The following is a 12,582-nucleotide window of genomic DNA, read 5'->3' as shown; positions in this document are numbered from 1 at the left end:
AAATAGAAGAAATCCAGGTTCAAATCCAGCTGTCTTCTACCAAAGATTATATAATCTTGGAGAATTAAAAGACACAAGCAATTCATTTGAATTTATGCTACACTTCTTACACAAAAATAAATCTTAGGTTAATTAAATATGTGAACATTGTACTGAAAGAACTAGAAGATACAGGTGTCTATTTCCACAATCTCGGAGAAGGCAAAGGCATCCCACTCCAGTACTCTTGCCCGGAAAATCCCATGAACCGAGGAGCCTGGTGGGCTGCAGTCCATGGGGTCACTAAGAGTCAGACATGACTGAGCGACTTCCCTTTCACTTTTCACTTTCATGCATTGGAGAAGGAAATGGCAACCCACTCCAGTGTTCTTGCCTGGAGAATCCCAGGGACGGGGGAGCCTGGTGGGCTGCCGTCTATGGGGTCGCACAGAGTCAGACACGACTGAAGCAACTTAGCAGCAGCAGCAGCAGTTCCACAATCTAAGGGAAGATGATTTTACTAAATCTGTAAAGAAATTCAGAAGTCATAAGGATAAAACTGATAAACCTAACTGAATTAAAACAAACTCCCAAAAGGCTAAGACTACCATAAATAAATTCAAACAAAAAATTATGGGCAAACAAAGTTTCTTCTATTTGTGACATTTAACTTTCTGAAAATGCTCATAAAAAAAAGTATCTTAAAAGGTAACCTGATATGAAAAACAAACTTAACATATAGGTCACTGAAAAGTAAGAGAGAAATGATAATTAGATTAGTGAAAGGGTGCAGACCCATATACTCTTGTGCACTTAGGTGTGTTATTTAGAAGCGACTCTTACAAATTTTAAATAAACACATTCTCTGTGACTCAGCAATTCAATTACCAGGAATTTATAATCCCAGATCGACTTGCCCAAAACTGAAAGGTATTTTTATAAGGGTGTTTCACTGTTGTAATATTTGTAAAGGTTAAAAAAAAAACAAAATGTGGAAGCAACTCATATGTACATCTATGGGAACAAATTAAAAAAATTCTGATGGCTGTATACAGTGTAATACTATTCAACTATTAAAAAGAATGAGATGAATATATGTGTCCAAGGGTAAGATATATCAGAGTAAGTGAAAAAAAAAGTTACAGAACAGAATATATAGTATTGTGTTTTAAAAAGTAACAAAAATATATAGGTGTGTGCTACTGCTAAGTCACTTCAGTCGTGTCCGACTCTGTGCGACCCCACAGACGGCAGCCCACCAGGCTCCCCCGTCCCCGGGATTCTCCAGGCAAGAACACTGGAGTGGGCTGCCATTTGTATACACACAATAAAACCTTTGGAAGGAAAAAAGTATATGCTGTTAAGTTTATAGAAAATAGATGGGGCCTGGGTGAAAAAGAGGAGTCCTTAACTTTGCTTCACTGCCTTTGGCTGAATTACTTTTTCTTACAGCAAAGGAAATATTACATTGTAAGAAAGGCAAGTTTCACTACAACAAGTGACAAGACTGAAACTTAAGACAAAGCAAATCTTAAAAAAAATAAGCATACCAGAACTGACAAAAATACACCACATACTGGAAACGAGTAGTACACCAAAATATACCAAAGGACAGAGACTTGCACGCTAGCATGAGAACTGAGGATTACTTGTATAAAAGAACATATGAATAAAACCTCAGGATTTTAAAGCCACATAATTATGTAAATAAAAAAATGTGTGCTGGGTGCTTAGTCGCTCAGCTGTGTCCGACTCTTTGCGACCCCATGGCCTGTAGGGTTTCAGGCTCCTTCATCCATAGGGACTCTCGAGGCAAGAATACTGGAGTGGGCTGCCATGCCCTCTTCTTGGGGATCTTCCCAACCCAGGGATGGAACCCAGGTCTCCCTCACTGCAGGCAGATTCTTTACCATCTGAGCCACCAGGGAAGCCTAGATGCTATAAAAACATCTATTTTCATTCTGATTTTTAGGTCATAGCATCATGAGAACTTTATTGGACATCTTGTCCCCAAAACATCACAGGTGGGTAAATGCAGTGGCTTGCTGGCAAACTGACAGTGCGAAGTCGACTGGTAAACATACCCTGCTTTCCAAAGTATAAGTACTTGGTATAAACACTTCCACTGTGGCTGATTTGAAACCATCAAGAGTTTAACAACCAGCTCACAAATTATTGAATATTTAATAATAACCGACTCTCAGAAGTTGGTACAGGCCAGCTCCAATGCACCACGGGGTTTATGATATATTAAATACTGAGGTACGGGTCTCCTTAAAAACTACTAATGCTTTTTTTAAAAAACCTCTAACTTAAAGGATAATATATATATTAACATGCACAAGTCACAAGCATATCAGTTCAGTTCAGTTGCTCAATCATGTCCGACTCTTTACAACCCTGTGGACTGCAGCAAGCCAGGCCTCCCTGTCCATCACCAACTCCCAGAGCTTGCTCAAACTCTTATCCATCGAGTCAATGATGCCATCCAAGCATCTCATCCTCTGTCGTCCCCTTCTCCTCCTGCCCTCAATCTTTTCAAGCATCAGTGTCTTTTCCAGCATCAGTTCTTTGCATCAGGTGGCCAAAGTACTGGAGCTTCAGTTTCAGCATCAGTCCTTCCAATGAATATTCAGGACTGATTTCCTTTAGGATGGACTGGTTGGATCTCCTTGCAGTCTAAGGGACTCTCCAGAGTCTTCTCCACACCACAGTTCAAAAGCATCAATTATTCAGTGCTCAGTTTTCTTTATAGTCCAACTCTCACATCCATACATGACTACTGGAAAAACCACAGCCTTGACTAGACGGACCTTTGTCGGCAAAGTAACGTCTCTGCTTTTTAATATGCTGTCTAGGTTGGTCATAACTTTTCTTCCAAGGAGCAAGCGTCTTTTAATTTCATGGCTGCAGTCACCATCTGCAGTGATTCTGGAGTCCAAGAAAAGAAAGTCTCTCACTGTTTCCCCATCTATTTGCCATGGAGTGATGGGACCAGATGCCATGATCTTCATTTTTCTAATGTTGAACTTTAGGCCAGTTTTTTCATTCTCCTTTCACAAGAGGCTCTTTAGTTCTTCTTTGCTTTCTGTCATAAGGGTGGTGCCATCCGCATATCTGAGGTTATTCCTATTTCTCCTGGCAATCTTGATTCCAGCTTGTGCTTCATCCAGCCCAGTATTTCACATGATGTACTCTACATATAAGTTAAATAAACAGGATGACAATACACAGCCTTGACGTACTCCTTTCCCAATCTGGAACTAGTTCGTTGTTCCGTGTCTGGTTCTAACTGTTGCTTCTTGACCTGCATACAGATTCCTTAGCAGTCAGACAAGGTGGTCTGGTATTCCCATCTCTTGAAGAATTTTCCAGAGTTTCTTTTGATCTCACAATCGAAGGCTTTAGTGTAGTCAATAAAGCAGAAGTAGATGTTTTTCTGGAATTCTCTTGCTTTTTCTATGATCCAACAGATGCTGGCAATTTGAGTGTATAGATTGATGGATTTTCAAAAGGTGGACTATTTGGGCTTTCCCCCAAAAACTACAATTTTCTAGCTATTAATACATAATAATTTCTCCCACTGTTAAAGAAAAAAGTGTGAAAGATACAGCTTTTCCTAAACATAAAAAGTTACATCAGGTAATGTCTTATTACAATATTGATATCATCTATACTATAAATGTTCATGTCTTGAAAAAGTTTAAAGCTGTGATGTAACAAGTACTAAGTTTTACTTCATTTTCTGTCTCCTGGAAAATTCATTTTTTTTTTAAATTTCTTGAAGCATAGCTCACTGCTCCTCCTGCTGGAAACAGGGGCAAATCTTTCCCCAGAAAGGAAAGCAGCCCAAGAGTAAGAAGACTTTCCTCTCTTCTATCACAGATGTTAAGAGTAAGAAGTTGACCTTATCAGCGAGACCCAGCATGGCCCATGTGGGACCCACAGCAAGTCCACAGCAAAGCAACTGTGAAAAAGGTATTTTCACAAAGAAGGAGATGCACTTGCATGGCAGAAGGGGCACAATCACTGTGGGAGTGAACAGGTGCACACGCCCACACAAAGCTCTCAAGGCGACGCTGTGGGTTGGGGCCCACCTGCCCACCCAGAGACAGCGGACGGACGACAGCACTGACTGTGATGAGCAGGACTGAGGGCAGGTACGGCAAAGGCGATACACAGAACGCCGCAGCAGCATTTCACAGCGTTCACCATGCATGCTCTACGTATGCATTCAGCAGGCAGGTGCCAAGTGCCTCCTCTGTGCAAGGTTCTAGAAACATTACCGTCCAAACGTCTGCCCTCATGCAGCTTTTTCATACTCAGCAGAAGGAAAAACAGCAACTTACAAACAGGCAGTGTAAAATGATTTCTCTGTGAAAGCCTGTGTGTGTGCATGCCTGCACGTATTTGGTGTTGACTGCCCAGAAGATATATTAATTACGGTTTCTCAAGTCATAAACTCAGGATGGTAAGAATAAGGGCACTACTTTCACTAATCTGTATTTTCGTAACTGTTCTAAAATAAGAATACTGTCTTAGCTTGGGCAGCTGTAACAAAATACCAGACAGAGTAGCTCATAAACAACATTTATTTCTCTTAGTTCCGGAAGCTGGAAGTTCAAGATCATGGTGTCAGCCCAGCTGGGTTCTGGGGAGGGCCCCCTTCAGGGCTGCAGAGGGTCGACTTCTCGCTGTGGCCTTATGTAGTGGAAGGGGCATGGACACTTTGTGGGATATCTTCTACAACCTCATCCATGAGGCCCTCATGACCCAACTGTCTCCAAAGGCCCTACTCCTATCACCATCACCCTGGGCACCAGGTTGTGACCAGGAAACTTCAGAGGAGGTCCAGCCACAAGCATTCAGTCCCCATATAATATTTAAAGTTTTTGTCACCAAGGACCTCGCTGAGTCAGAAAACCTCTCTGTTCACTCACCTCATCGTCGGCATGCTGTTCAGAGGTCAGTTTCAGTACAATCTTGCACTGATCCACAAAAGTGCTCGCGATCAACTCAGCATGGCTCAAAAACACAGGGGCGTCATCCTTGGTCAGTGGCTCGTCGCCCACTATTTTGGCGATCATAAGGTCTAACAATGTAACCCTGTAAAACAGAAGATTTTTACATGAATATGTAATACTGAAATTGTAGAATACTAAAAATATTTCTAGAGACCATTTTAGGAGAGTACTTTTATTTTTAAATTCCTAACTTACTTATAATGTCTACTTAGGGAAAACATATTTTTTGTGAATACAATTCATCAATAACCTACTTTTCAAAATCTTGATTTCTTCGCAGTGAATAAGCTACAGAAATAAGCACCTTGTTATATCTATTACTTTGAGCCGTGAAATAAAATTCCACATTTCAATAATGCTCTCAAGGTAAGTTATACAGTCCTGTGGTCATCTACTGTAACAACAGCAAAGTTAAGTGGGCTAACTTTTATTCACTACTTTTAGTTCAGTTCAGTCCTGTCACTCAGTCATGTCCAACTCTTTGCGACCCCATGAATCGCAGCACGCCAGGCCTCCCTGTCCATTTCCAACTCCCGGAGTTTACCCAAACTCTTGCCCATCAAGTCGGTGATGCCATCCAGCCATCTCATCCTCAGTCGTCCCCTTCTCCTTCTGCCCCCAGTCCCTCCCAGCATCAGGGTCTTTTCCAATGAGTCAAGTCTTCGCATGAGGTGGCCAAAGTATTAAAGTTTCAGCTTCAGCATCAGTCCTTCCAATGAACACCCAGGACTGATCTCCTTTAGGATGGACTGGTTGGATCTCCTTGCAGTCCAAGGAACTCTCAAGAGAGTCTTCTCCAACACCACAGTTCAAAAGCATCAGTTCTTGCATGCTCAGCTTTCTTCACAGTCCAACTCGTACATCCATACATGACCACAAGAAAAACCATAGCCTTGACTAGATGGACCTTTGTTGGCAAAGTAATATCTCTGCTTTTTAATATGCTATCTAGGTTGGTCATAACTTTCCTTCCAAGGAGTAAGCGTCTTTTAATTTCATGGCTGCAATCACCATCTGCAGTGATTTGGGAGCCCAAAAAGATAAAGTCTGACACTGTTTCCACTGTTTCCCCATCTATTTCCCATGAAGTGATGGGACCAGATGCCATGATCTTTGTTTTCTGAGTGTTGAGCTTTAAGCCAACTTTTTCACTCTCCTCTTTCACTTTCATCAAGAGGCTCTTTAGCTCCTCTTCACTTTCTGCCATAAGGGTGGTGTCATCTACATATCTGAGGTGATTGATATTTCTCCCGGCAATCTTGATTCCAGCCTGTGTTTCTTCCAGCCCAGTGTTTCTCATGATGTACTCTGCATAGAAGTTAAATAAGCAGGGTGACAATAGACAGCCTTAAGATATTCCTTTCCCCATTTGGAACCAGTCTGTTGTTCCATGTCCAGTTCTAACTGTTGCTTCCTGACCTGTATACAGGTTTCTCAAGAGGCAGGTCATGTGGTCTGGTATTGCCATCTCTCTCAGAATTTTCCAGTTTATTGTGATCCACACAGTCAAAGGCTTTGGCATAGTCAATAAAGCAGAAATACATGTTTTTCTGGAACTCTCTTGCTTTTTTGATGATCCAACGGATGCTGGCAATTTGATCTCTGGTTCCTCTGCCTTTTCTAAAACCAGCTTGAACATCTGGAAGTTCACGGTTCATACTGTTGAAGCCTGGCTTGGAGAATTTTAAGCATCACTTTACTAGTGTGTGAGATGAGTGCAATTGTGCAGTAGTTTGAACATCCTTTGGCATTGCCTTTCTTTGGGATTGGAATGAAAACTGACCTTTTCCAGTCCTGTGGCCACTGCTGAGTTTTCCAAATTTGCTGGCATATTGAGTGCAACACTTTCACAGCATCATCTTCCAGGTTTGAAATAGCTCAACTGGAATTCCATCACCTCCACTAGCTTTGTTCGTAGTGATGCTTCCTAAGGCCCACTTGACTTCGCATTCCAGGATGTCTGGCTCTAGGTGAGTGATCACACTATCATGATTATCTGGGTCGTGAAGATCTTTTTTGTACAGTTCTTCTGTGTATTCTTGCCACCTCTTCTTAATATCTTCTGCTTCTGTTAGGTCCATACCATTTCTGTCCTTTCTTGAGCCCATCTTTGCATGAAATGTTCCCTTGGTATCTCTAATTTTCTTGAAGAGATCTTTAGTCTTTCCCATTCTATTGTTTTTCTCTATTTTTTTGCATTGATCGCTGAGGAAGGCTTTCATATCTTTCCTTGCTATTTTTTGGAACTCTGCATTCAAATGGGTATATCTTTCCTGTTCTCCTTTGCTTTTTGTTTCTCTTTTCACAGCTATTTGTAAGGCCTCTTCAGAAAGATCATTAGTCTATGAGAATCACCCACAGAGCTTAGCGATTTTCAAAACTCCTAAAACTTCACATTTCTTACAGCAGTTATTAATCCAAAATACAACAAATAATCCCCTCAACAGAGCAGAGAAGAACAACGAACAGTTCAGTATGCATTCAGATACATCTGTTTTCTCTAATTCACATACAATCCTTGAAGACAACAGGGTGCCCCGGTCACAAAGCCAGGCCTCCCACCTTCCCTGAGCAGGACGACCTCCGACCTCTGAGAGGCCAGGGAAGAGGCCACATAGGCCACACATGGTGTGATTCAAGAGGAACTTGAAGGTCTGCCCTAAAGACATTCCCTGTAAGTTGGGATAACGTGGCAGGTATTACCGGGTCTAAGAAGGCATGATCCCTAGCTTTAGGGAACAGAGCACCCAGGGGACGATCACCCAGAATAGGGTGAAGAGGAATGAGGAACAGACAGACAGGTCCTAAGTGGGGGAAAGGACCAATGCCACGCAGATGCTGAAGGAGGGAGAAGCAAGTCCTAAAGAGCTGGGAGGGGTCAGGACAGCGGCAGGCCACAGGGCAGTGTTAGTCGAGGCGACCGAGCGCTGCGGGAAGGCCCTGGCGCCCCAGGCACCCTGCTGAGGGGGCTGCCCCAGGAGGCGGGCAGCGCAGACCCGCCGGCCACCTCACACAGCAGGCTGAGGCAGCGGTGCTCCCGGGCGCCTCCTCTGCTCAGGAGAGGCGCCGCTCCACTCTATTAGGCAATGGGAGAACTAAGAGACAGGAAGGGAGTGACTGTGAACGAACAAAAATCAGGGATGAATCTTTAAAATATAAAGATATACACCAAGCTTGAAAAGTACCTGGCAATAAATTATACTTCATTAAATGATCCTCCTTGTATTAAGTCATCTAGCAATAAAAACTTTTAAGGGCTCCCACTGTCAGCTGCTGCTGCTGCTGCTAAGTCACTTCAGTCGTGTCCAGCTCTTTGAGACCCCATAGACGGCAGCCCACCAGGCTCCCCCATCCCTGGGATTCTCCAGGCAAGAACACTGGAATGGGTTGCTAGTTCCTTCTCCAATTCGTGAAAGTGAAGTCGCTCAGTCGTGTCTGACTCCTAGCGACCCCATGGACTGCAGCCTACCAGGCTCCTCTGCCCATGGGATTTTCCAGGCAAGAGTGCTGGAGTGGGATGCCATAGCCTTCTCCGCCCACTGTTGGGGAGTGGGTCTAAAAACTTTAGTCTGGAAGACGGGGTCCTCCCACCCAGAGTTCCCACTGAACTCTCTAACTCCCTCTGCTTCTAGCCACCACCCAAATCATCCTTCTCAGGGATTTTCTGGCGGTCCAGTGGTTAGGACTCCCTGCTTTCACTGCCAAGAGCCTGGGTACAAACCCTGATTGGGGAACTAAGATCCCACAAGCCACACGGTGCAGCCAAAAAAAACAAAAAACAAACAGACAAACAAAAAACCAAAAAAAAAAAAAAAAATCCCATCTTTCTCATAAAATAAAGGAATTACACACAGGACATAGAACTTGAGTAGGAAGTTGTTTTTCAGAGGCATTTACTTCGGTTGTGCACTGCATTTGCCAGCCCCAGCTCTATGCCAGAAAACGGGTGTGTTGGAAAGTACTGCAGAGTCAGGGGAAATGGGACAGAACGGGGAATCTCTTGCTTCTTGCAGTTGCGAGGGAACCACACTGAACACTCCCTTGAACACATGGCGGAGCTCGAGTGGCCTAAGAGGCCCCTTCTCCCAGGAGTGGAGGCTGCAGAACCAGAAAGTGCTAGCCAGAGGCCAGAGACCCGCTGCCCAGAGCCATCACAACACCTCAGTCTCACTTCCGGCAACCCGGAGACCAGCACAGGAGCTGCCTCGGGCCCCCCGACACAACCCTCAACTCACTCCTTGATCGCCGGCTATCGTGAGCCGCCTACTTCTAATTCACTTCTGATAGTTACATACTCTGTCCTCAAAATGACGAGTCCTGTTTCATAAAAAAACGGAAAGCAATGTACACGGGAACAATTTTATGGAAAAAATCTACAGCAAGGTTCATACTTTAAAGTTATGCCTCAACTGATGCAGTCTGCAATCTCAAGAGCCCGGGCTTGCACTGCCCTAAAATGGGTACGTCATGAGAGGACTGGCGTGACGGGGCAAAGGACGAGGGGAAAGAGTGAGAGGGAGTTTTACAAACATTCTAGGATAGGAAATAATAGCTTACAATTCTGGAACTAAAACATCTGTAATTCAAAGACTAACATCTCCAACAAATTCTCAATTTGTATTTGAACTACTCCACCTGAATGATTTGTTGAATGGCATGCCACAAAGGCCAAAACTTTCATTAACCTGGACAACAGGCTAACCAAGATATAGGCTGTTGCTGGATTAATCTTATTAATCCTGTCAAAAATTACATGTATGAGAAGCTAGTGCATTACAGGGAAAATGATCAATGACTCTGGCATCAGACATACTGAGTTCAAATACCACCTCAGCTACTTTTGTAACCCAGGACAAACACCTTAACCTTAAAAGTCTCAGATACCTGATGTGAAAAAATGGCAAGAATAAAACTATTTCAGAAGGTTTCTCTGAGGATTAAAGGATAATGGTTGCATGCTGCCTCCATACGTAACAGTGATGCTACCTGGAGAAAAAGGTCAAGCTCACTATAGTAGAAGCAGTAGGAATATGCACGCAGAAACACCGCCTCACTTTCACCAAGCGATGATTACACGCCAGCACTGAGAGCTTCATACAGATTTCAGTTGGTAATCACAACGATTTCATGGGGTGCCTACCGCCACCACCCTCATTCCACAGATGAAACCGGGTTCCAAGAGGTGCCTTGTCCAAAGCAGAGAGTGGCATAACTAGCGCAACTAGCCTCCGCTCTTCTACCCTGTGCCGTCCAGATGATAACTTTGCAGACAGCTTTGCCGAAGCTCCGGTACTTTGGTCACATGATGCGAAGAGCTGACTCACTGGAAAAGACCCTGATGCTGGGGAAAACTGAAGGCAAAAGGAGAAGGGGGTGGCAGAGAATGAGACGGTTCAATAGAATCACTGCCTCGATGGACATGAGTTTCAGCAAACTCTGGGAGACGGTGAAGGACAGGGAAGCCTGGCATGCTGTACTCCAAGGGGTCACAAAGAGTCAGGCACAACTAAGCAACTGAAAAACACCACAACACAGATTATAAACCTGGTAACTCCACAAGCTGGTTTCTAGGAGCAGCTAGTTTAACTCAGTGTCACTCCAATTCACTGGGAACGGGGATTAGAAAGTTGTATAAACACAGGCACTCACTTCTGCATAATCACACTATGGGAGTTGATTTTAACTCTGTATCCAAAATATCTTCACCCAGTAATCAGCCCAAATAAACTACCAGGGTGAAGGAGTCAACTCACCATGACAACCAGTAGAACCAGCACAAGAAAGCTTCGCCTCCCTGCTTACACACCCACACCGGGGGCAGGGAGGGGGCACCGTTCACCCTCAGGCCCTAGAGACCACGAGCAGGGGCTTAATGAACACCGTGCCTGTTTTACTGACTGAGCCCCCAAGGTTTTTTAATCTAACAGCCCCCAACCCAACTGGATTCTCTAGCTCAGCAGCTTGGGGCCACAGCCTGGGCACTGCTCAGGAGACCCTTGTTGTGTGTCCCCAAATGAGACACCACAAGTGCCCCAGAAATCTCCAGTGCAGTCCCTCATCTGAACCCCAGGACACGGAATGTGTCCTATCTTCTCAGTTCTCAGGAACGTGTCCTGTCTTCTCAGTTCTCACAGGGCGGCACGGAGCGCCACTCCAGAAGGAAGGGCAAAGATAATTTCATCAAACACCCCCACTGAGAAAGCCATGTCTTTTCAGCTCTGTTGGTCTGTCAGCACGGCACTCTGAAGAATCATTCATCGTTGCCCAAAACGAGTCACCAAGGAACCCAGCAGCCTCCACTTCTCTACAGACCTCTGAGCGCTCTTGCAAAGCCCCCATCCCCTCCTCCTGCCACTGAGCAAAAACAAGCCGCCAGGCCCAGCAGTTCCCACTGCGAGCTTCACCCGAACCAGCTGAGCCACGCCAGGCCCCTGCTGGCAAAACACGTCCTCCCGGCGGATGGGGTCATCTGCAGTCCACACTATCGACAGAGTCAGCATCCTGAAGAGATGCTTCAGTTAAGTATTTGGTATCAGTAGAGTTTCCCTTTCCAGTAATGTTCCAGTACTGACCCTGGCAGGTGTTAAGAATAGAGAACTCACAAGATTCAATCTTTGTCCTTGAAGAATACATATTCCAGCAGAAAAGCAAATGATCATGATCGATGCACAGGGGAGGATGCAAATAACTTTGCCTGGGCAACTCAGGTGAGCCAAGGGAACACAGGCAGTATCTGCAAAGGCCCACATGGACACGGAGTTTTCCAGTAAACAGGCACCACCTCATGACACCACCTGCAGGCAGCTGAATTTGGGAATGCGGAGGACCCTCGGATGCAGAGGCCGGCTGTAAGTTTCCACTGCACTGCTGGTTGGCACCGCTAAACCCTCGCATTGTTCAAGAGTCAACCGTACTTAGAGGAGTCAAATCACAGCAACAGAAAGCAGCATGGTGCTTTCCAGGGACTGGGGGAGGGGGAAATGGGCAGCTGTTTAACGGGTAGACCTTCGTTTTTTAAATTTTTGGCTGCATCAGGTCTTAGCTGTGTTCTCCAGGTTCTTCCTTGCGGTATGCAGGCTCTCAGGTTGCCCTGTGGCACAAGAAATCTTAGTTCCCCAACCAGGGATAGAACCTGAGTCCTCAGCATTGCAAGGCAGATTCTTGAACCCCAGGCCCCCAGGGAAGTTCCCAATGGGTACAGTTTCAATGGTACAAGAGGAAACAGTTCTGGAGACTGGCTGCACAACAACGTGACTATACTTAAACTACTGACCGCACATGTTTAAAAGGTTACAATGGTAACTTCTGTATTAAGGGTATTTTATCACAGTTTTTAAACACACTAAAGCCCACGTCTAGTCAAAGGTGGTATGTAAACCAGAGCTGTGACAGGAGTGAATTCGCCGCACACTGAAATGGTCTAGGCGGTAAGGCTTACTGACCGAGGGAAACAGGAGTGGAGGCAGTGGCGGGGGGAGGGCACTGAGGTTTCCCATCCAGCGAGCGATGTTACAGTAACAAGTACACCAGTGAGAAAACCCACTCAGTCACACAAGCTTTCATTCAAAAACTTGTTTAG

At 44.8% G+C, this 12,582-nt stretch overlaps 1 protein-coding gene across 1 annotated transcript in view; it reads right to left on the bottom strand.

Annotated features, from left to right (window-relative positions):
- Window positions 1-12,582, bottom strand: part of ATXN10 (ataxin 10) — a 144,739-nt gene that overhangs the window by 86,388 nt on the left and 45,769 nt on the right. The window contains exon 7 of the mRNA XM_018048901.1: window positions 4,920-5,085. Within this exon, the coding sequence (XP_017904390.1) occupies window positions 4,920-5,085 (166 nt within the window). The remainder of the gene's footprint in view (window positions 1-4,919; window positions 5,086-12,582) is intronic.

The sequence above is a fragment of the Capra hircus genome, chromosome 5 (genome assembly GCF_001704415.2).
Source record: "Capra hircus breed San Clemente chromosome 5, ASM170441v1, whole genome shotgun sequence".
In the NCBI taxonomy this organism is placed as follows: domain Eukaryota; kingdom Metazoa; phylum Chordata; class Mammalia; order Artiodactyla; family Bovidae; genus Capra; species Capra hircus.
This window is presented reverse-complemented; position numbering and strand designations above follow the sequence as displayed.